This window comes from Anomaloglossus baeobatrachus, unplaced genomic scaffold (assembly GCF_048569485.1).
Source record: "Anomaloglossus baeobatrachus isolate aAnoBae1 unplaced genomic scaffold, aAnoBae1.hap1 Scaffold_118, whole genome shotgun sequence".
In the NCBI taxonomy this organism is placed as follows: Eukaryota; Metazoa; Chordata; class Amphibia; order Anura; family Aromobatidae; genus Anomaloglossus; species Anomaloglossus baeobatrachus.
The window spans coordinates 335,435-360,791 of record NW_027441888.1 but is presented as its reverse complement, the minus strand read 5'-3'; the positions used below and the strand labels follow the sequence as shown (position 1 = coordinate 360,791).

General features: G+C 50.9%; 1 protein-coding gene across 1 annotated transcript in view; it reads right to left on the bottom strand.

Annotated features, from left to right (window-relative positions):
* The window catches only part of LOC142260522 (uncharacterized), a 200,817-nt gene that overhangs the window by 49,698 nt on the left and 125,762 nt on the right, over nucleotides 1-25,357 (bottom strand). The window contains exons 7-9 of the mRNA XM_075331970.1: nucleotides 24,040-24,255; nucleotides 23,158-23,955; nucleotides 18,662-18,746 (exon numbers count right to left, since the gene is read on the bottom strand). Coding sequence (XP_075188085.1) covers nucleotides 18,662-18,746; nucleotides 23,158-23,955; nucleotides 24,040-24,255 — 1,099 coding nt within the window. The remainder of the gene's footprint in view (nucleotides 1-18,661; nucleotides 18,747-23,157; nucleotides 23,956-24,039; nucleotides 24,256-25,357) is intronic.

Below are 25,357 nucleotides of genomic sequence, written 5' to 3'. Positions count from 1 at the left end.
GTAGATCCTCCTTTTGCAAAAATAAAAGCCTCCAGTTGCTTCCTGTAGCTTTTAATGAGTTCCTGGATCCTGGATGAAGGTATATTTGACCATTCCTGTTTACAAAACAATTCCAGTTCAGTTAAGTTTGATGGTCGCCGAGCATGGACAGCACGCTTCAAATCATCCCACAGATGTTCAATGATATTCAGGTCTGGGGACTGGGATGGCCATTCCAGAACATTGTAATTGTTCCTCTGCATGAATGCCTGAGTAGATTTGGAGCGGTGTTTTGGATCATTGTCTTGCTGAAATATCCATCCCCTGCGTAACTTCAACTTCGTCACTGATTCTTGCACATTATTGTCAAGAATCTGCTGATACTGAGTTGAATCCATGCGACCCTCAACTTTAACAAGATTCCCAGTGCCAGCATGGGCCACACAGCCCAAAAGCATGATGGAACCTCTGTGACGACATGGACTCTCATGGGTTAAAGTTTCTTAAAATTCAGCCAGACAGGATGATAGATTGTTTATAGACGGGGGATAAGTCCCTCATTGTTTTTACAAGACTCTTGTTGACTCATGTAATTGTGTTGGCCACTAAAAGTCAGACGTATTGTTTTTCCAGACTCTTCCAGTAATCATTGTATTGTAGTTGTGTATTGCTAATGTGATTACCTTAGTAGCCATTATCTAGTCTATGCATTCCAGACTACATGTATACCCTCAGTCTTTCTGTAGACATCATTTGGATGAACGTTGTCCATGCAGCTTGAGATTCATCCAATGGGAGAGGCGATCTTGTCCAACCAATCGATGAGGACGCAGTGTATCCAAGTGGAAGGCTGTGGCTATAAAAGGGATTTCTTTAAGCCACCAGGTTGATGAAGGTTGTTGATGGATGCTGATGGATCCAGTCTAAGCTCTTAGGAGCTGACTAGAGGATCAGGATATCTTATGGCTTCAATCTAGGGACTCCGGTTCCGGTTGGAGACCATATCCACAGCCTAGGGATTTCGACTCCGGCTGCCAGGATTGTATCATCATACCAAGGACTACTTAAGGAAGAAACACAGGTTGGGACAATTTGGTCACCTGGCTACAGACTCAGCAGACCTCAGCCAGCTTCCTAAATCCAGTGCTATTCCTTTCTCGGTGGGTGCCCGCCGAAAGCGGGGTTCTGCTGGATTGGAGTAAGTGGCCCTGGAAGCTCTGAGGCAAGGACATTCTAAATCCCTGGTGAGCCAGTGGAAGGGTGAGACTCTGTTGCCTGTTACATTTGTATTTTGCTGGTTATGTGTTATGTGCCGTTAATTGTTTGGGGATCCAATAAAGTCTAATTATTGTGGTTCCCTCATCCAGTGTTGTCTGAGTAGTGTTACGCCCACGATTAAGGAGGCCGGCGTTCAGTTGGGATGAGCCCTGAGCCACGCTGTCTTTCTAAAGGCGGCTGGTTCAGTGGACGAGAGCACTCACTGAGCCCCGTGTCTCCACAATTGGTGGCAGCAGTGGGATACTACTCAGCCTGGTTTACCCAGGGGAGCTGCAGTGGACTGGTGTTCGTGGACACCGTCCAGGGCTCAACAACCAGGGGGTCACATAAGCATACCCAACAGGCCATAGGGGAGGCATTCAGGTTTCGGACGCTGCCATGTCCAACCCCACCAGCTCAGCCATGGGACAAGGACCAGACAGGAGTTACGACCGCAGCAGTAAATGGATGCTACAGGATCTGTGCCAGAGGCGAAAGATTATCTACTGGAATGCTGAGACTCGGTCGGACTTGATCCAGAAATTAGTCCGTTGGGATGCCCAGAATGATGCAGAGGACGTTGAGGATCCCGCCGATATTGACCCAGAGGATTTAAACTATGTGCCACATCATGGATCTAGTGACAATCGGTAATCAACTTTGTCCAAAATGGCCCAAGCCACAGCGTTTTTGAATGCATTGGGGCCTAGATCCTCAAGAGAAGAGAGGGCTTGGATTCTGGAATATGTTTATGGGATTCCAGCTGCCGTACTGCTAGCACCAGCCGCTCGAGAAGGATGGTCCCGCTACCCAGCAGAAGCTGCACCAAAACAAAGAGGCCGCATGCTTGGAGCCCGTCTGCCACTCCAACCAGTCAACATATGCCGAGATGAACCAACGAGACCTGAGGAATGCTACTCCCAAGAAACCCCAATAGCTGAGGAAGTGGTTTATCCAGTCCACACCCTACGGCAGGCCGGACACCGTACACCAGCCAACCTCCATCCCCACATCCAGACGGTCAAGGTCGGTGATATACAAGCTCAGGGACTTCGAGACATTGGATCTTTCATCACTCTGGTAAGCCCAGTTATTGTTTCCCCAGAAGACCATTTACCAGATTCCCAATTATCCATCTCCCTGGCTGAGGGCCAGCGCTCAGACGTCCCTCTGGCATGTGTGCAGTTGGACCTAAGGACCAACCAGGGAGAGGTCGAGGTAGAGCTTGTGGATAGCCTCCCCACACCTGGTATTTTGGGGACCAACCAGGAAGTGATCGATGTGGGGATTGTGAACAGCCTCCCCATACCGGTCATTGTGGAGACTGACCAGAGCAAGGCTGATGTGGAGCTTATGAACAGCATCCCTACCCCTGGTATTTTGGGAACTAACCAGGAAGTGATCGATGTGGGACTTGTGAACAGTCTCCCTATACATGTCATTGTGGAGACTGACCAGAGCAAGGCTGATGTGTAGCTTATGGACACCGTCCCCACACCAGTTACTTTGGGGTCTGACCAGGAAGAGGTCCATATGGAGTTTATGGACAGCCTCCCCACACCTGTTGTTTCAGGGACTAGCCAGGAGGAAGTTGAAGTGGGGTTCATAGATGGCCCCACCAAGCCTGTTGTTTCGGATACCACTCAGAGGGAAGTGAAAGTGGGGCTTGGGGATTACCTGCTCACACCAGTCATTTTGGAGAATGAGCTAGGACAAGGACTATCCAGTCAGTTTGAAGCAGCCATCACCCATTTCCAAGCCAAGCAGGACCCTGATGTGGATCTTTCTAACATCTTTTCCAAGGATAATTCACATTCCCAGTCTCCAGCATCCACTTCTGAGCCAAGAACCGTGAGTAAGCCTAACCACACTGTGGCTATTGACTGGGGGAAGATTGATAATAAGAAATGTATGCAAGCCCAACTCATGGACCCCACCTTAGTGCTTGTCCACAATATGGCTGTTCAACTTGGGGGAGGTAATCAGGGGGAGGTGTATAGATGCGAGCCTCTGTTTCTGACCTCACCATTAAAAAGGACAGTGCCGTCAAGAGGAGAAGGATGATCGAAAGCCTATCATGTCTGGCTAATATTAAGAAGGGGGAGGAATGTGACGACATGGACTCTCATGGGTTAAAGTTTCTTAAAATTCAGCCAGACAGGATGATAGATTGTTTATAGACGGGGGATAAGTCTCTCATTGTTTTTACAAGATTCTTGTTGACTCATGTAATTGTGTTGGCCACTGAAAGCCAGATGTATTGTTTCTCCAGACTCTTCCAGTAATCATTGTATTTTAGTTGTGTATTGCTAATGTGATTACCTTAGTAGCCATTATCTAGTCTATGCATTCCAGACTACATGTATACCCTCAGTCTTTCTGTAGACATCATTTGGATGAACATTGTCCATGCAGCTTGAGATTCATCCAATGGGAGAGGCGATCTTGTCCAACCAATCGATGAGGACGCAGTGTATCCAAGTGGAAGGCTGTGGCAATAAAAGGGATTTCTTTAAGCCACCAGGTTGATGAAGGTTGTTGATGGATGCTGATGGATCCAGTCTAAGCTCTTAGGAGCTGACTAGAGGATCAGGATATCTTATGGCTTCAATCTAGGGACTCCGGTTCCGGTTGGAGACCATATCCACAGCCTAGGGATTTCGACTCCGGCTGCCAGGATTGTATCATCATACCAAGGACTACTTAAGGAAGAAACACAGGTTGGGACAATTTGGTCTCCTGGCTACAGACTTTGCAGACCTCAGCCAGCTTCCTAAATCCGGTGCTATTCCTTTCTCGGTGGGTGCCCGACGAAAGCGGGGTGCTGCTGGCTTGGAGTAAGTGGCCCTGGAAGCTCTGAGGCAAGGACATTCTAAATCCCTGGTGAGCCAGTGGAAGGGTGAGACTCTGTTGCCTGTTACATTTGTATTTTGCTGGTTATGTGTTATGTGCCGTTAATTGTTTGGGGATCCAATAAAGTCTAATTATTGTGGTTCCCTCACCCTGTGTTGTCTGAGTAGTGTTACGCCCACGGTTAAGGAGGCCGGCGTTCAGTTAGGATGAGCCCTGAGCCACGCTGTCTTTCTAAAGGCGGCTGGTTCAGTGGACGAGGCACTCACTGAGCCTATGAAGTTCAAAGCTCAATGAGGTTACAAAACCAATTTAGTGCGTTCAGTAAGTCAGTAAAAAGTAGTTAGGAGTGTTCAAAACAAGCAATTGATAAGGGTGCCCATACTTATGCACCGGTCAAATTTTGTTTAAATGGAGATTGCACATTTCTGTTAGTACAGGAAACCTCATTTCAATCCAGAAATATTACTGAGTCCAACATTTATTAGATATATGAAACTGAAATAGCTGTTGCAAAAACCCAAATTGCTATAAAGAAAAAAGGTTAACATTAATAGGGGTGCCCAAACTTTTTCATATGACTGTATGTGAATTGGGGGAATAGAGAAGGGAGTCAGTTCCCAATGATGATGAAAAAAACACTAAACTGATAGTGTCGTGGGCGGAGGAGGGGACGCTGCGCTTTCCCACTGCTCGGGTCCGGCTCACTGCTGCTGCTGCTCAGTGGTGGCTCGAGCGGTAGGCCGGATCCCGGGGACTCGAGCGGCGCTCCTCGCCCGTGAGTGAAAAGGGGAATTTGATTGTGGGGGATTTGATTATTGTCCCTGACGCCACCCACGGTTGTGGTGATTTTGGTGACACCACCGCTACTCTAGACGGGGATCCCGGGAGCGGTGACAGGGAGCAGCTTGGTTGTTATTTCTCCCCTCCGTGGATAGGGGGGTTGTTTGTCCCGGGGCCCGGTGATGGGGGTAGGGATGGTTGGTGCAGGCGGGCTACGGGGCCTGGCGAGGTGCAGGGTCGCGGGGGCAGCGCTGTGCCGTACGGCACGGGGGTACTCACTCAGCCTGAGACGATGACACAGTTCTCGGTAAAACACTCGGCTGGATGGACGGGTCCCCCAGACGGCTGCGGTTGCTTCTTCCCCGTAGGTTAGTGATGACCGTCTCTCCCTGCACCTATGTTCTATGTTGATTCCGATGGGTTCCCACCGGTAACCCGCTCCCCGACTTGGATGTAGGCTGGAGGAGCCCCTTTTTGCCCGCAGGCGCTGGCCCTGGGAAACGGTTGCCCTTGGCGGTGGCGGTGTCTCCCCTTCACGGTTGGACGGTTGCCTTCTGTCGGGACTTGACTGTTTGGAAACCCAGGAGGTCCCCTTCACTAACGGATTCGGCAAATTCACGGCGACTCCTAGCCTTACCGGGGTCCGAAAAGCCCCTGCCAATGGTGCTGGCTTCTCCTTGTGTACCGGTACGGTACCGCCGGGCCACCGCCCGTCCACGGTCCTTACGGCAAACTCCGATAGGCCACTCCTGCAGACGGTCACCACCGTCTGCCAACCTTGCTGCTCCGTCCGGGCCACACACCCGGACTCACTTCAGTCTACTCTCTTGCCACTTCACTACTCCTCGCTCTTCCTCCTTCCACTTTCACTGCCCAAGCTAATCTGCTCCTTTTCCCTCCTCCAGGACTGTGAACTCCTTGGTGGGCAGAGACCAACCGCCTGGCTCCACCCCCTGGTGTGGACATCAGCCCCTGGGGAAGGCAACAAGGGTTTTGTGTCTGGCTGAGATGTGCCTAATCGGGGTGTAGGGTGTGGTGGTGTAATTACCTGTGGCCCCTGGCTTGTCCAGGGCGCCACAATAGTGATTGTAAAAAACTTGATCCCACCAGATGTTTGATGTTCCCACAAAGGAATGGATGGTAGATGGAAATAGTAATTTGTAATGTGGCGCACCTGAGGCTTCCGTCGCCACAGAGACATTGCACCCCAGTCAGAGGTGTGATGTCCCATCCTGGGTAAGGAAAGGGTACATGCCAGTTCACAGGTAAAACTGCACTACACCCATTGCTAGGCACACACTGGGACAAGGGATAGTGGCAGTAACCCTCCCATGCTGCGTGCTGGGAGGGGTCGTAAGACCCATCCCTGCTCCCATAGGGTGGTAGATTAGCAACCAGGGGGTGGGAAGAGCCAGCCGAGTGTAGAGCAGAGAGGAAGGTCAGAGTTTCAGTTTACCTCAGAGAGTGAGAGAGTGAGGAGCCAGCATGTAGCTGTGAAAGAGAAAGGAGCTCTGTGAGCTCAGAGTGTCCGCAACAGAGAAAGAAAGCAACAGAGAAGGAGAGAAACAGAGAGTAGAAGAAGAGCTCTAGTCAGGCAGGAGCTAAAGAAAGAAGAAAGTGACGCTTCCTGGTGAAGACCCTGGGACTCGGAGGGTCCAGGTGACACCAAGCAGAGAACGAAGGGATTCCAGGGCCACAGATAGCTTCAGAGCTGGTGGCCAGTGAAGTCAGCTGAGAAAGGACACAATTAGAGGGGTGCACTGGCATCAATCCCCAGATCTACCCGGGATCGGCGGAGGTCCCTGACGGTGGTCCCAGCAGTCCAAAGGCTCCTGCAGGCCTTGACAAGAACTGTGAGTAAAGACCTTGAAACTGCACCCCTGGTGTTGCCTCAGTTATTTCTCTGCATAGACACGAATAAGCACCAACAGTGTCCCCGGGGCACCGCTCCACCTGTGGGGAGCAGTACCACCATTGCTGCCATATCATCACCCCGGAGGCCTCACACAGCAGTGGCGGCTTAATAGCCGCATACCACAGGTGGCGTCACGAACACAAACCCCAAGTCATCAGCCATATTTAACTGACACCCACCAGGGCCACGGAGTTGGGCCCCGCCACCACTGATTACCCCCGGACTAGTCCGGTCCGGCACCGGGTGTCCCATAGCCCTGGGGTGGGCGAGTCAGTAATATGAACATGTTTATTATTATAGTATAGAGAAGTTACAGACATTGTTCAGACATAGAGATTGTGCGCTGAAAGTAAAGGCCCCGTCACACATAGATAAATCTTTGGCAGATCTGTGGTTGCAGTGAAATCATGGACATATTGTTCCATTTGTACACAGCCACCAACCTGGCACTGATTGTCCACAATTTCACTGCAACCACAGATCTGCCGCAGATCTGCCACAGATCTGCCACAGATCTGCCACAGATATATCTCTGTGTGTGACAGGGCCTTTACTGTAATGAATGATAGATCGCTGTGATTGGGAGTTAGGAAGAAGAGGGAGGAGGAATGTTGGGTGTTTTGGGGGAGGGTTGTAATACTCTTCTCCACAGGGCCGCCACTAGGAATTTCAAGGCCCCATACTGGCAAAATTTTTGGGCCCCCTTGAGACTCCGCCCAGGCTCTACCCCAGCCCCGCCTCCACCCCTCAAACCTTCCACAGTCCTGCCGCCACTCTTTGAAAAACTAACAAATATATTATGCACATACATATCACACACGCCCTGCCCCTCCTATCTCACACAGCCTGTACACACACACACACACACACACGCACCCCCATATCACACACAGCCTGCGGCACCCCCATATCACACACAGCAAGAGGCACCCCCATATCACACATAGCCTGCGCCACCCCCATATCACACACAGCCTGCGCCACCCCCATATCACACACAGCGTGAGGCACCCCCATATCACACATAGCCTGCGCCACCCCCATATCACACACAGCCTGTACACATATACACACACAGCCCGCAGCAACCCCCCGTATTACACAGCCTGTACACATGTATATACACGCACACCCTGCAGCACCCCCATATTACACACAGCCTGTACACATATACATACAGGCTGCAGCACCCCCATATTACACACAACCTGTACACATATATACACACATAGGCTGCAGCACCCCCATATTACACACAGCCTGTACACATATACACACACAGGCTGCAGCACCCTCATATTACACACTGCCTGTACACACACACACACACACACACACACACACACACACACACCCCACCCCCCCATATTACACACAGCCTGTACACATATACACACAGCCTGTACACATATACACACATATCTGCAGCACCACCATATTACACACAGCCTCTACACATATACACACACAGGCTGCAGCACCCCAATGTTACACACAGCCTGTACACATATATACACACATAGGCTGCAGCACCCCCATATTACACACAGCCTGTACACATATACACACATAGGCTGCAGCACCCCCATATTACACACAGCCTGTACACATATACACACACAGGCTGCAGCACCCTCATATTACACACTGCCTGTACACACACACACACACACACGCTGCAGCACCCCCATGTTACACACAGCCTGTACACATATACAGAAAGGAATAACTTCGGCACACTGTATGTTTCCCAAAGAGAAAAAGATGGACACAAGAAAGTTGATTTCAAATCCTTTTCTTTTATTCAATGTAAAAAAGTGGGCCGGATCCGGGGACTCGAGCGGCGCTTCTCGCCCGTGAGTGAAAGGGGGTAATGTGGTTTGGGGGATTTGGTCCATGATGCAACCCACGGTTTGTGGTGAGGTTGGGGCACCACCGCTGCTATTGACGGGGATCCCGGGAGCGATGGCAGGGAGTGATGGGAAGTCAGTGGAGTTTAGAGTTCAGTGAGTGAAGTTAGAAGAAGTGGAGAAAACTGACTCTGTCCGGGTACGTGGCCCGGGCACCGAGAGCAAGGTTGGCAGATGGTGGTGGCCGTCTGCAAGAGAGGCAGATCAACGCGGAACCGTTGGACCGGAGACGGGCGGTGGCCCGCCAGTACCGAACCGGGGAGCGAAGTGAAGCCAGCACAAACCGGCAGGGCCTGCGGACCCCGACCAGGCTTGGAGTCGCCGTTAAACAGGTCAAATCCGTTAGTGACCGGAACCCCAGGGGTTTCCAAACAGCCAAGACCCGATTGAGGGCAACCGTCCAACCAGCACAAGGGAAATACAGCTACCGCCACAGCTAGAGTTCCCAGGGCCAGAGCCTACGGGCAAAAGGGCTCCTCCGGCCAATATACACGCTGGGGAGCGGGTTACCGGTGGGAAGCCATCGGGACCGAAGAAACACAAAAGGTGCAGGGAAAGGCAGCCATCACCACCCGTCCGGGAGAAACCACAGCAGCCGGCTGCGGGACCCGTCCATCCAGCTGTTTGTTTTACCAGAGACTTTGCATCCATTTGTGGCTGAGTGAGTACTACCGTGCTGTCCAGCACTGTGCTGCGCAGTCCAAGCGACCCTGCACCTTGCCCAACCCTGCCTCCCTGTCACCTCACCGGGCCCCGGGACCACCAACCCCCCTACCCACGGAGGGGAGAGAAACATCCCAGGTGCTCCCTGCCATCGCTCCCGGGATCCCCGTCAATAGCAGCGGTGGTGCCCCAACCTCACCACAAACCGTGGGTTGCATCATGGACCAAACCACATTACCCCCTTTCACTCACGGGCGAGAAGCACCGCTCGAGTCCCCGGATCCGGCCCACCGCTCGATCCACCGAGCAGCAGCAGCAGCGCCGGACCCGAGCGTGATGAGCGCAGCGCCCTCCCCGCCCGCGACATAAGAGATAAAGGGACAGTTGTATCAACATCAGTTAATTGAAAATACCAGAAGCGTCTAGGGATAAGTAAGGGGTCCAGGGAATCTGGCTGTCAAAATCCAGGAAACTGGCAGGCTAAAAGTGAAAGGGATAAATGAGCATGCAGAGCATACAGTGACTCCTGATCACCCAGCCGAGTTACCTACCCTGTGCCTCTGGTGCAGTGTGTGCAGACCGCGTGTCCTGTGTGGTGCTGACAATGTGTCACGGCCGGGCGGTCGGGCAGACCCAGGAGGTGGATCCACTGGACCGAACTCTCTGAGATGGTGGTAGGGAGTCCGGCAGCTGAAGCACTGATGGGCAGTAGAACAGTCCGTGCAAGAGAAGGCAGCGGAGGAGTCCCAGGGACCACGGAGTCACAGAAGGTGGTCTTGGTGACGTAGCTCAGGTTCGGAGGCCGAGGTGATATCAGGCGGGGTCCGGAACCTCTGGAGCAAGATGACGGGTCACCGCAGGGATCCGGGATGGTACGGACTGTCAGATGGCAGACGGACAGCGTGCGGGGATCAGGACACGGCAGACTGGATGGCGAGGCAGGTACGGCTCTACAAAGACAGATAGGTGAGTACAGGCACATAAACACCAAGAGACCTGACTCCTAGCTCAGGGAACACGAAGATCAGGCCCCGCCCCCTTGGACAATGACCCCCTATATACCCTGTACCTGTGCAACCTCATTTCCTGTTAATGGACGCTGGCCCTTTAAGAAAGGGTCAGTGACCGCGCGCGCGCCCTAATGCGCATGCGCGCCGCCCGGGTGCCAGAAGCCAGGGAAGGAGGCTGCGAGGAGGACGCAGGGGAGCCGGCCAGGTCCAGGGAAGCTGTCGGGCGCCGGGATCGGGGGCCCGGAGCCCTGGGACGGACGGAATCCGGTGACTGGGGAGCGGAGAGCGTGGCAGGTGAGCCGGGGAACGGGGGTGAGGACCCGGGGAGCGTGACAGTACCCCCCCCCCCACGCCCCCCTCCCCGCAACCGGGACATGAAGGCACGGATCAGAGGAGTGCCCACGTTCTCCCTGGGCTCCCAAGACCTATCCTCAGGACCATACCCTTCCCAGTCCACCAGGAAGAACTGGCGACCTCGTACGGTCTTCATGGCCACGATATCCCTTACCGCATAGATGTCATCATCGGCAATAGGAGGAGGGGCCGGACTGGCAGCAGCGGAGAAGGGACCAAGGACAACCGGCTTGAGCAGAGAGACGTGGAAGGAGTTGGGTATCCTCATCGTGGCCGGGAGCTGTAGCTTGTAGGATACCTCATTGATCTTGCTGAGGACCTTAAACGGCCCGATGTAGCGAGGACCCAGCTTGTAGGAAGGTATCTTCAATCGGATGTACTGGGAAGCAAGCCAGACCAGGTCACCAGGAGAGAAACACGGAGGATCCAGACGTCTCTTGTCAGCGTGTTTCTTCATCCGCTGGGAAGCGCGCCCAAGGGACGCTTTGACAGAGTCCCAAATGGTAGCAAAGTCACGAACTGCAGTATCAGCAGCCGGGACATCCGATGAAGGGGATATAGGCAATGGGACGGCGGGCTGGAGTCCATAAACAACATGGAAGGGAGATTCGGAGGATGACTCACTGACGTGGTGGTTATGGGAGAATTCAGCCCAAGGCAGAAGCGAGGACCAGTCGTCGTGATGGGCGTTGACATAGTGACGTAGGTATGAGGTCACGATTTGATTGACCCTCTCCACTTGGCCGTTAGACTGAGGATGGTAAGAAGAAGAAAAGTCCAGAGTCACTCCCAGATGTTTGCATAGAGCCCTCCAGAAGCGGGAGGTGAACTGAGTTCCTCTGTCGGACACTATGTGGGATGGAAAGCCATGCAAGCGGAAGATGTGATGTATATAGGCTTCCGCGAGTTCCTGAGCAGAGGGCAGTCCGGCCATAGGAACGAAGTGGGCCATTTTGGAGAATCGATCAACCACGACCCATATGACTGTGTGCCCGGAGGATAATGGCAAGTCCGTAATAAAGTCCATTGCTATGTGTTGCCACGGGACTGAGGGTATCGGTAAAGGCAGAAGACGGCCATGGGGCAAGTGTTTGGGCGTCTTGTTCCTGGCACAGGAGGAGCAGGCAGAGACAAAAGCAGCGACGTCCGTGCGAAGGGATGGCCACCAGTAATGGCGTACAATCGCACCCCATGTTCTCTTCTGACCAGCATGCCCGGCTGTTTTTGAGGCATGACCCCAGTGTAACACTTTTTGCCTGTCGGTATCGGAGACATAGGTCTTCCCGGGCGGTATCTGGGCTAGGGTAACAGGGGCCACCGGAATGATGTTGCTAGGACAGATGATGGGTTGGGTAGTCTCTTCCTCCTGCTCCATGGGCATGAAAGACCTGGACAAGGCATCAGCGCGTACATTCTTGTCCGCGGGTCGGAAGTGAAGCTGAAAGTCGAACCTGGCAAAGAATAAGGACCACCTGGCTTGCCGTGGGTTCAGTCGCTGAGCGGACCGCAGGTATTCTAGGTTCTTGTGGTCCGTGTAGATGATCACGGGATACACTGCACCTTCCAGGAGGTAGCGCCATTCCTCCAGTGCCAGTTTGACTGCCAAGAGCTCTCGGTCCCCGATGGTATAGTTGCGTTCAGGCGCTGAGAAGCCCTTGGAGAAGAATCCGCAAGTCACCATCTTCCCGGAGGAGGACTTCTGCATGAGCACTGCTCCGGCTCCTGAGGAGGAGGCATCCACCTCCAAGGTGAACTGGCGGTTCAACTCCGGACGGTGAAGTACAGGCGAGGAAGCAAAAGCCCGCTTCAAAGAGCCAAACGCGGCGTCGGCCGCAGGCGACCAGTCCTTTGGATTTGCCTCTTTCTTAGTCAAAGCGGAAAGTGGAGCAGTCAGAGCAGAGAAGTGAGGGACGAATTGGCGGTAGTAGTTGGCGAATCCCAGGAAGCGTTGGATTGCCTTCAGTCCAGAAGGGGGAGGCCAGTTGAGAATGGCGGAGACCTTCTTGGGATCCATCTGCAGTCCAGTCTCAGAGATGATGTACCCCAGAAAGGGGAGAGAAGACTGCTCAAAGACACACTTCTCATACTTTGCGTACAGACGGTTCTCTCTTAGTCGTCGTAGAACCAGCTGTACGTGCTCTCTGTGGGTTGGGAGGTCCGGAGAGAAGACAAGGATGTCATCTAGATATACTACCACACAGGTGTAGAGGAGGTCTCGGAACACGTCGTTCACCAGTTCTTGGAAGACGGCAGGGGCGTTACACAGGCCGAAGGGCATCACGCAGTACTCATAATGTCCATCGCGCGTATTAAACGCGGTCTTCCATTCGTCACCAGAGCGGATGCGCACCAGATTGTAAGCACCCCGAAGATCCAGCTTGGTGAACAGACGAGCTCCTCTAAGCCGGTCAAACAATTCGGGGATGAGCGGCAGAGGGTACTTGTTCTTAACAGTGATCTGATTCAGACCCCGGTAGTCGATGCAGGGACGTAAATCGCCCTCTTTTTTCTTGACAAAGAAGAAACCTGCTCCAGCAGGAGAGGAGGATCTCCGAATGAATCCCCTAGCCAGGCTCTCTGAGATGTAAGTCGACATAGCCCTTGTTTCGGCTGGAGATAAAGGATATATCCGTCCTCGTGGTGGCGTTGTTCCAGGGAGCAGGTCGATGGCACAATCGTAGGGGCGATGTGGCGGCAGTACCTCGGATTCTTTTTTATCAAAGACATCAGCAAAGGACCAATAAGCCGAGGGCAGCCCCGGTAGGTTCTCAGGAACCGGAGGTCGTCGGATGGGTTGTGTGGATTTTAGGCATCTCTCATGACACGAAGCACCCCAGCGGGTGATTTCGCCAGTGCCCCAGCTGACTGATGGTTCGTGAGTCCGTAACCATGGAAGGCCCAGCAGGATCTGATGGGACATGTGCGGAAGGACGTAGAAGGCGATGTTCTCGGTGTGAAGAGCACCGATGCGCAGTTCAACCGGCCTGGTGGTCCAGGAGATGGTGTCAGAAAGGGGTCTCCCATCCACAGAGGCAATCACCAGGGGCTTGTTGAGTGGGATAACAGGCACCTGGTATTTGTCCACGGTGGCTTGCTGGATGAAATTGCCTGCTGCCCCGGAATCAAGATAGGCCTCAGCCGTGAACCGCGTCTCTCCCGTTGTCACTTGCACGGTCCATGTGACCGGATCAGAGAGAGTCCCAGCACCTAGGGTGGCCTCTCCTACCAACCCTAGGCTTTGGAGTTTCCCGGCCTTTCCGGACAGGAACGGAGGAGGTGTGTGCCCTCACCGCAGTAAAAGCAGAGACCCTGGGCAAGCCGCTCTGCTCTACGTTGTGCAGACTGACGCACTCGGTCAATCTGCATGGGCTCGTGGACGGGACTCCCAGCTGTTGATGACTGAGGTACGGAGGGCTTCTGAGGAGGAGATGAATGCCGTAACGGGCGTCTCTCACGAGATAGCTCTTTGGAGCGCTCCTGAAAACGTATGTCCACACGAGTTGCTAGGGCAATCAGGGCATCTAGGGTGGAGGGCACGTCCCGACCCGCCAACTCATCCTTGATGCGACTCGAGAGTCCCTCCCAGAAGGCGGCTGTTAGGGCCTCATTATTCCACCCGAGTTCTGAAGCCAAAGTGCGAAAACGGATGGCGTATTGGCCCACCGTCAGTGTTCCTTGACGTAGGCGGAGGAGTGATGAAGCAGAGGCAGAAGCGCGTCCCGGCTCGTCAAAGGTGCTGCGGAATGCCTGCAGGAACTGTTGAAGATCCTTGGTCATGGGGTCCTCCTTCTCCCACAAGGGGTTCATCCACGCCAGCGCCTCGCCCTCTAGGTGGGACATTATAAAGGCGACCTTGGCTTGGTCGGAGGCGAACAGATGTGGCAGCTGCGTGAAATGAAGGGAACATTGATTTATGAAGCCCCTGCAGGTCTTGGGATCTCCAGCATAACGAGGAGGTGACGCCAAACGGAGTCGGGAAGCATCTGACGAGGTTGCCACTGGTGCGGGGGCCATGGCTTGCCTGGCGGGGGACCTGGGTGCCGCAGGCGTCATTGATGCTTGTAATGTGTACAGGCGGGTGTCCACGGAGGTCATGAATTGCAGCATGCGGGTCTGGACTTCACGCTGGCGTTGGAGTTCCTCTTGCAGAGCCATTAGTGCTGCAGCGGGATCCATGGCCTGATCTTACTGTCACGGCCGGGCGGTCGGGCAGACCCAGGAGGTGGATCCACTGGACCGAACTCTCTGAGATGGTGGTAGGGAGTCCGGCAGCTGAAGCACTGATGGGCAGTAGAACAGTCCGTGCAAGAGAAGGCAGCGGAGGAGTCCCAGGGACCACGGAGTCACAGAAGGTGGTCTTGGTGACGTAGCTCAGGTTCGGAGGCCGAGGTGATATCAGGCGGGGTCCGGAACCTCTGGAGCAAGATGACGGGTCACCGCAGGGATCCGGGATGGTACGGACTGTCAGATGGCAGACGGACAGCGTGCGGGGATCAGGACACGGCAGACTGGATGGCGAGGCAGGTACGGCTCTACAAAGACAGATAGGTGAGTACAGGCACATAAACACCAAGAGACCTGACTCCTAGCTCAGGGAACACGAAGATCAGGCCCCGCCCCCTTGGACAATGACCCCCTATATACCCTGTACCTGTGCAACCTCATTTCCTGTTAATGGACGCTGGCCCTTTAAGAAAGGGTCAGTGACCGCGCGCGCGCCCTAATGCGCATGCGCGCCGCCCGGGTGCCAGAAGCCAGGGAAGGAGGCTGCGAGGAGGACGCAGGGGAGCCGGCCAGGTCCAGGGAAGCTGTCGGGCGCCGGGATCGGGGGCCCGGAGCCCTGGGACGGACGGAATCCGGTGACTGGGGAGCGGAGAGCGTGGCAGGTGAGCCGGGGAACGGGGGTGAGGACCCGGGGAGCGTGACACAATGTGAGGAGTGGGCGTTTAAAAGGGAGAGATATCCAGACGTCACTTCCAATTAGCATTAAACGCCCACTCCTCACATTGTCAGCACCACACAGGACACGCGGTCTGCACACACTGCACCAGAGGCACAGGGTACGTAACTCGGCTGGGTGATCAGGAGTCACTGTATGCTCTGCATGCTCATTTATCCCTTTCACTTTTAGCCTGCCAGTTTCCTGGATTTTGACAGCCAGATTCCCTGGACCCTTTACTAAGCTAATCCCTAGACGCTTCTGGTATTTTCAATTAACTGATGTTGATACAACTGTCCCTTTATCTCTTATATAGCCCACTTTTCATCCCTTCTCTCACCATTTTCTCACCCTTAGGCTATGTGCGCACTAGAAATGTGAAGTTTCTCAAGAAAATTTCTTGAGAAACTTCTGGGAGTGAAAGATTTCCGGACCTCCGGAAAAAATCCGCACCAAATCCGCATGCGGATTTGCCGCGGATTAGCCGCGGAATAGCCGCAAATTTGCCGCGATTTTCCTGCGGGTGGTTCCCTGCGGATTTTGCAGGCTGTACTGCCGAAATCCGCAGGGTACCTGCGGAAAGAATTGACATGCTCATTTTCTCAAGAAATTTTCTTGAGAAATTCTTCTCAAGGAAATTTCTTGAGAAAAATCCGCACAGTGTACACAGCTATTTTTTTTTCTCATAGAATTTGCTGGGAAATGTCTGCACAAAGATTGCAGACATTTCTCAAGAAATTCCGCGGCAAATCCGCGGGTAAAACGCACTAGTGCGCACAGAGCCTTAGACTTTCCATTTATTCCTGGACTTTACAGCGCCCCCTTCTGGCTCTGAGTTCTGGTAAATCACCTCTCAGGTAAATCTCCCTTGGATTTCATATCCCAGACCCTACTACACCCTGAGTTATACCCATGGCTTGATATGTATTTCCCCTTTCATATATGGAGGATCCCCGGCCTCTCTATGAACCACGACCCGTATACTATATACAGTGCCATATCGTGCTAGATCTTTTACGTCACTGGAGGTAAATAATCCCCATTACAGTCTATGTCCTCCTCCTATGTATAACTCTTGTATACATGACTCTTTTTCTATATTTATATCTCTTTATATAGGTCTCATTTCTGCAGCCTCTAGACAACCTACCTTTCCGTGTGCGGTCTCCTAGTATAACACACAGGGACTCGTGTTCAGACCATATGTGTGGATATCATTTGAACCTTCCCTGACTAATAGGTATCTTCCACACAGCATTCAAGACATATCGTTATGTACTTCATTTTCATGTCATCTACTGTAACATTTTCCCTATAGCCCCGTGTGATGACACTACCACTTCCCTACAAGTGCCGTTCCTTCATGTCACAGCTTATACGCTGTTCGTGATTACGCATACTCTTTGTGGTACGTTCATACGGCATCTACTTTTCTAAGACTGTATCCTGCGATACCCCACAGGCTTATTTTTCTATCCCTTTCCACAGCAGCTGTTAAGCACATATATACATTCTGCTTGCTGATCTCCAGTGATTCCTGTCCATTCTAGGTGAGCTCTCCTGCCTCTGACACCTCACCTATTAGTTACACCGCGGACCACCTTCATCACGTATTTATCCCATATACACCCATAATACGCGGTATATTTCCTTTTTACATGTCTAGATTTACTCCCTCTTGATATTCTTGATGTTGTGATCCTTTGATTCTCTGCTGTTCCCTCCTCAGGATTCACTTATGCATTTTGTACTGTATTATGGTATTATGTCAACATTATCCGTATATTCATATTGATGGATTTCCTTTTGTTTTGTTTTATTGTATATAACACTACATCCAGTCTGTCCGACCTGAGGAAGGCCTCTTGGCCGAAACGTTGTTCCTGGCGGACCTTTTGTTTTGTACAGCACTTCTTCACTTTTTCACATTGAATAAAAGAAAAGGATTTGAAATCAACTTTCTTGTGTCCATCTTTTTCTCTTTGGGAAACATACAGTGTGCCGGAGTTATTCCTTTCTGTATTGACGCTTTTCTCCTGAGCACCTGTGCAAGGTGATGCAATGTCTTTCTCTTTTTTTTGTACACATATACACACATAGGCTGCAGCACCCCCATGTTACACACAGCCTGTACACATATACACACATAGGCTGCAGCACCCCCATGTTACACACAGCCTGTACACATATACACACAGGCTGCAGCACCCCCATGTTACACACAGCCTGTACACATATACACACATAGGCTGCAGCACCCCCATGTTACACACAGCCTGTACACATATACACACATAGGCTGCAGCACCCCCATGTTACACACAGCCTGTACACATATACACACAGGCTGCAGCACCCCCATGTTACACACAGCCTGTACACATATACACACATAGGCTGCAGCACCCCCATGTTACACACAGCCTGTACACACACACACGCTGCTGCACCCCCATGTTACACACAGCCTGTACACACACACACAGGCTGCAGCACCCCCATGTTACACACAGCCTGTACACACATACACACACACACACACACACACACAGGCTGCAGCACCCCCATGTTACACACAGCCTGTACACACATACACACACACACACACACACACACACGCTGCTGCACCCCCATGTTACACACAGCCTGTACACACATACACACACACACACACACACACACACGCTGCAGCACCCCCATGTTACACACAGCCTGTACACATATACACACATAGGCTGCAGCACCCCCATGTTACACACAGCCTGTACACATATACACACATAGGCTGCAGCACCCCCATGTTACACACAGCCTGTACACACACACACGCTGCTGCACCCCCATGTTACACACAGCCTGTACACACATACACACACACACACACACGCTGCAGCACCCTAATATTACACACTGCCTGTACACATATACACACACACACAGGTTGCAGCACCCCCATGTTACACACAGCCTGTACACACACACACACACACACACACATTACCTCATCTTGCATTTCCAGATGGTGCAGACCAGGAGAGGAGACACTGGGATCTGCACGGAGGCTGCAGAAGTTCCAGTCACTTTCCCTGTCATGAGATCAGACACATGATTAGTCAGCTGACATGGAAGTTCCTGAATTTACAGGTCCTTCACCTTTTCAGCTCCTGCAGCCTCCATTGTGGTCCAGTACGTTTCCTGTCCTGCTCTGCAGAGCATGAAGAGAGGTGGCAGCTCTCTATTAGTGGCCCGGGACCCCTCATTGCCCTAATGGTGGCCCCTGCCCTTGGGGCCCGGTAAGCAGATGAATGAAATGGGAGGGGCCCGGGCTGTCATCGGGGCTCCCCTCCTGGCTTCTGCTGACCGGGCCCACTACAGGAGTCACAGTAGTAATACCCTGATGGCAGCTCTGCTTCTCCATATAGTGATTATATAAATATATAACAACTAGAAGGTGGCCCGATTCTAACGTATCGGGTAGTCTAGAATGTGTATGTAGGTAAGTAGATTGAATAATAATATAATCATCAAGTCTTCAATAATGATGGTTCATTTCTTGCTCGTTGGTCTCCCGCTGTGCAGCACGCATCGGCGTGTTTGACAGTGGGAGACCATCGATCTGAATGGGCAGGGAGCCGGCTTTGCTTAGTTACCCGATGTGTACCATGGTTACCAGCGTATGCCGGCTCAAGCACACGTGTGCCAGGAGCCGGGGGTAAGGTGGTAACCATGGTACACATTGGTTAACTAACGAAAGCGCTTTCCATAGTTACAGGATTGTGTACCATTTGTTACCAGCGTACGTCGGTAAGCTGATAACTATGGTACACATTGGGTAACTATGCAAAGCGACAGTGCTGGTTTATTTTTTGCTTGTTGGTCTCCTGCTGTGCAGCACGCATCGGCGTGTTTGACAGTGGGAGACTAACGATCTGAATGGATAGGGAGCCGGGGTAAGCTAGTAACCATGATACACATCGGGTAACTATGCAAAGCGGTTTCCATAGTTACCCAATGTGTATACTGGTTAACAGCGTACGCCGGCTCCGGCACACGTGTGCCGAGAGCCGGGGTAAGCTAGTGGTTTCACACATCCAGCTTTTCTCCACTTTGTCGGATCCGGCGCGCTGCCGTAGGCTGGTTTCAGACGTCCGTGATTTAGGTACGTGTGACATGCGTTTTGTAACACGGATGTCACACATACCCATGTTTTTCTCTGATGTGCCTCACACGTCCGTGTTTGCACACGGACCATGTGACTTTTCATGACCCCGCACGCACAGACGCAGGCATCTCCGGCAGCACGGATGTCACATGGATCGCACACTGATGTGATCCGTGCGACATCAGTGTAAAACATACCGGAGAAAATATGGGTCTTTTTAATGAAAATATTTCTATATTTACCTCTCTCCAGAGATGCTCTCTCCGGCTCTGCTGCCTCCCGCTCCTTATACTCACTGAATATTAAGTGCCCTGAGGAGCTGGAAGCAGGAACAGCGCTGGGGACTTCAGAGCCGAGGACCGCATCGCTGGGTGAGTGTACAGCAGAGTGTGTGTGTGTGTACATGCATGTGCGGTATGTGTTTATGCGCTCGGTGTATCCATGTGTGTCTGCTGTGTGTCTGCTGTGTGTGTATATACATGCATGTGTGCTATGTGTGACACGGACATCTGAAGGCAGCCGTACACTATGTACAGGACAGTGGCTGCGCCGCAACTAACTGGTCACATAACATGTGATCGGAGCTTGTCGCACGGCAACTGTAGTGTACACAGTGCACGGGAGCGCGCCGACAAAGTGGAGAAAAGGTAAGTATTAGGCCCTGTGCGCACTGGAAAATGGAATTTTCTTAAGAAAATTCCGCAGGGTCTGAAAGATTACTGCACCTGCGGTAAAAAAACGCGGCAAACCGCACCCAAAAACCACATGCGGTTTGCCGCAGCTTTACCGCGGTATTGTTCGCGGTATTGCCGCGTGTGGATTGGTACATGTGTTTTAATGCATTCAATGCAATAAAGCACATTAAAAAAAAAAAAATTCCTTCTGAGATAGAGGGATAGATAGATAGAGAGATAGATATACAGAGGACAGATTGACACGCTGCATTTCTCCCGGGCGGTAGTGTGTTTATATTACCGGCCGTGGGAAATGACCTGTAATTACCTCTACAGGCTCCCTGCGAGGCTGCATTCATTCAGCGCTGTTGTCAGTCGCAGCTGGATGCAGGCATCGGAGGACGTGGATTACGTCTGAGCTGTGTGTTTTGGGGGGGCTTAATAAAAGGGTGAAAGAGGAGCTTTTTGTTTTATTTAAAATAAAGGATTTTTCGGTGTTTGTGTTTATTCACTTTAATTACGGGTTTTAATCATGAAAGCTGTGTCATAGGCGCTGCCGTGATTAAAAGCCGAGACTTAAATGGCGGCGATGCGCTGTCATTTAACTCCTTATTACCTGGACTGCCACCGCATCACGGCGTCTGGAAGAAACGGGGACACTCCGGGACCGCCGCATAATGGATGCGACAGTCCCGGAGCAGCTGCGGGCTGATATTCTCGGCTGTGGGAGGGGGGGGTACATTAACGCTGTCCCTCGCTCTCCCCAGCCTGAGAATACCGGTCCGCCGCTGTGTGTTTACCGCGGCTGGACGGTAAAAATACAGTGGAGCCCACGTGTTTTTTTTCTATATGTCCGTTTGATTTCTGTGTGTATTCTATATGTCTGTGTGTGAGTGTGATGTGTGTGTATTCTGTGTCTGTGTGTGATGTGATGTGTGTGTATTCTGTGTCTGTGTGTGATGTGTGTGTATTCTATATGTCTGTGTGTGAGTGTGATGTGTGTGTATTCTGTGTCTGTGTGTGATGTGTGTGTATTCTATATGTCTGTGTGTGATTACTCTCTGCTCCGCTTCCTCTTCCTGTCATAATGACATCACTTCCCTGCAAACTGCAGGGCAGCGATGAACATTACCGCAGGTAAACCGCGAAATACCACAGGGAATAACGCAGGAAAACGCAATGAACCGCACAGAATTTGCTGCCTGCGTTAGTCCCTGCGGGATTTCACGATTACATTGCAGTCAATGGAGTGATATCTCAGCTACCTGTGGAAAAGAAGTGACATGGAATTGTTTTTGCTGCGGGAATCCCGCAGCAAAACATGCAGCTGTCACAATCCGCATAGTGCCCACAGCATTTTTTTTTCCATAGGTTTTGCTTTTAATAAAAATATTTTCTATATTTACCTCTCTCCAGCAATGCTGTCTCCGGTTCTGCTGCCTCCCGCTCCTTATCGCCGCTTATTATACTCACTGAATATTAAGTGCCCTGAGGAGCTGGAAGTAGGAACAGCGCTGGGGACTTCAGTGCCGGGGACCGCATTGCTGGGTGAGTGTACAGCAGAGTGTGTGTGTGTGTGTGTACATGCATGTGCGGTATGTGTGTATGCGCTCGGTGTATCCATGTGTGTCTGCTGTGTGTGTATAAACATGCATGTGTGCTATGTGTGACACGGACGTCTGAAAGCAGCCGTACAGTGTGTACAGGACAGTGGCTGCGCCGCAAGTGGCTGCGCCGCAACTTCCTGGTCACATGACAACATGTGATCGGAGCTTGTCGCGCGGCAACTGTAGTGTACACAGTGCACGGGAGCGCGCCGAGAAAGTGGAGAAATGGTAACTATTAAAAGCGACAGTGCCGACGTGTGCGGGAGCCGGGGTAAGCTAGTTACATCGGGTAACTAAGGAAAGCAGTTTCTATAGTTACCCGATGTGTACTATAGTTACCAGCCTACGCCGGCTCCGGCACACGTGTGCCAGCAGGTGGGATAAGCTAATGGCTTTTCTCCACTTAGTCCTGCCGGTGTGGTCTCCCGGGGATGCAGCAGTCACCTGGGAGTCGGGCGTCTCCGTGTGGGTTCGGGGGAATGCGTGCGGGGGGCGGGGCCAGGGCGAGCATCCAATGCGTGAGGGGGCGGGGCCTGGCCGAGCGCCCAATACGTGCAGGGGGCCGGGGCGAGAGGCCAATCCGTGGCGGGGCCAGGCCGAGCCCAGCGGCCAATCCGACAGTTGTCACTTTTATGACACTGTCACAGTGACACTGTCACGGTGACACAATTTTGGAGCAAGACAGACAGACAGAATAAGGCAATTATAGATATAGATGTGAAATGTTCAGTGCACATGGAATATTGCTTTTTATTGGATTTTTAGAAAACAGACATCTATTAGTAACTGAATATATTTTGACTCTAATGTAACTTCTAACATGCTTTCCTTTTCATGTACTTACTTGCCTTTACTTTGACTGTCTCTTTTGTGTTTTCTTGTCCCGCTTGCCAAATATATGGTTTCTCCCCATGTGAATTTTTCTTAGTGGTCAACAAATTATAATTTTCAAGTAAAACATTTCTCACCTTCTAGGTATGATAATGGCCCTTGTGAGTTTTGTGATATTTAAAAAGAAGTCATGAGTTTGTAAAATATTTCCCTCATTCTGAACATGGCAAGCATTTCTCCCCTGTGTGAATTCTGTGGTGTTTACCAAGTTGCGATTTTTGGGTAAAACATTTCCCACATTCTGAACATGAAAAAGGCTTCTCCCCTGTGTGAGTTCTCTGGTGTGTAACAAGAAGTGATTTTCGGTTAAAACATTTCCCACATTCTGAACATGAATATGGCTTCTCCCCTGTGTGAGTTCTCTGGTGTGTAACAAGATGTGATTTTTGGTTAAAACATTTCCCACATTCTGAACATGAAAATGACTTCTCCCCTGTATGAGTACTGTGATGTGTAACAAGATTTGTTTTCCGGTTAAAACATTTTCCACATTCTGAACATGAATATGACTTCTCCCTAGTATGAATTCTCTCATGGTTAACAAGACTTATTTTCTGGCTAAAACTTCTCCCGCATTCTGAACATGAAAAAGGCTTCTCACCTGTGTGAGTTCTGTGATGTGTAATAAGACTTGATTTGGTGTTAAAATATTTCCCACATTCTGAACATGAAAATGACTTCTCCCCTGTATGAGTTCTTTGATGTATAACAAGATTTGATTTCCGGGTAAAACATTTCCCACATTCTGAACATGAAAATGGCTTCTCCCCTGTATGAGTTCTTTGATGTCTAACAAGATCTGATTTCTGGTTAAAACATTTCCCACATTCGGAACATGAATATGGATACTCCCCTGTGTGAGTTCTCTGATGTTTTAGAAGGTTTGATTTCTGAGTAAAATATTTCTTACATTTGGAACAAGAAAATGTCTTCTCCTCTGTGTGAATTGTTTGATGTTTAACAAATTATGTTTCAAAGGGAAAACTATTTCCATTTTTTAATTGTGAAATTGGCTTCTTTCCTTTAAGAGCAGTTAGTTTCCTACTGCCTTTTTTGTGACTTTTATTTATTTTAGTAGTTTGTAAAGATTCAGAAGAGAGGACCCGTTTCATATGTTCAGATGATAGATCTTTGCTGTGAAAGGAAGATGGGATATCTGGAATAATGGCATTCACTTTAGTTGAATCCTGTGTGATCTCAAGGTCATCTGACTTATAAATTGAACATGTCAGTTGTCCCACTGGTCTCATGGTACAGTCATCTGTTAAGAATAAAACCTGTTATTTTTTTCATAAAATATGCTTGTTGCAACAGCACTACCAAATCAGATAAATATTAATCAAATAGCATCATAAAATTTAAATCTTTATTAATATAGAAATTTTAAAATGAAGAAAATTCTTTCTTCGCTTGGATTTACGTAAACTCAATAAGCGGTCAGGGTTCCCAAACTATTTAGTTGGACCAGCATATAGCAATAATGCCCTATAGATTACCTCTGGCACTATACTGGCCAATAGATGGGGGCCTCTGCAACAGCCACAAATAGTCATACAAAAAAAACACAAGAAAAAAAAACACAAAAAACCCCAGAAAACAATACTATTACATTTGCTATCAAGTACTGGATAGTGGTCCTAAAAAGAACACAGCAAAAGCAACAGAATAGACCTAAATAAATATATACATTTTCCACAGGGTGCTGACAGCGGTCAAACACACGGGACAGTATATAATACAATACAAGGACTAGGACAGATCTCACCGCGCCCTATTAGGTCAGGGTATACAGAGTCTTCCACCAGGAAATTGGGTCCAGGGCCTTTCTCCAAATTTAGCTGTCCCTAAGACCTCCTGGAGAAAATAAAAGAGCTGTCTGGTACCCCAAGCTCCCGTCCTAACAAGGACGGTCCACAGCTAGATCTGTAACGCTGGACCCCTACATTGACCCTATCAGCGTCCCGACGCGTTACGTCTTAAACGACTCTTCAGGGGACATAATGCTTACTGTAGATGAGGTTCTTATACCCAGCTATCATCTGCTCATAGTATTAGAGAGCCCGACGTCTCTCAAATGGGGTCTTTTATAAATATTAACATTACATCTAGTCCAATCATGCCCGTTTTATCTCACCTGGTATCAATTCCATTGAAAATTGCAATCGCCTCGCCATTAGCTCCCTTCACTTCCTGGATTGCACGGCGTGCGTTCCATTAGGAAACACGCCCACAGCATCCGGACGTTGGGGAGCGGAGGAGGGAACTCCTCCTCATTTCCTGACAGGCAATACATGCGCTCTATTCCAAGCCTCGTTCTCAGCGGCCGGAAGTCCAGCACAATTTGAGCACAATGTGGCCATTTC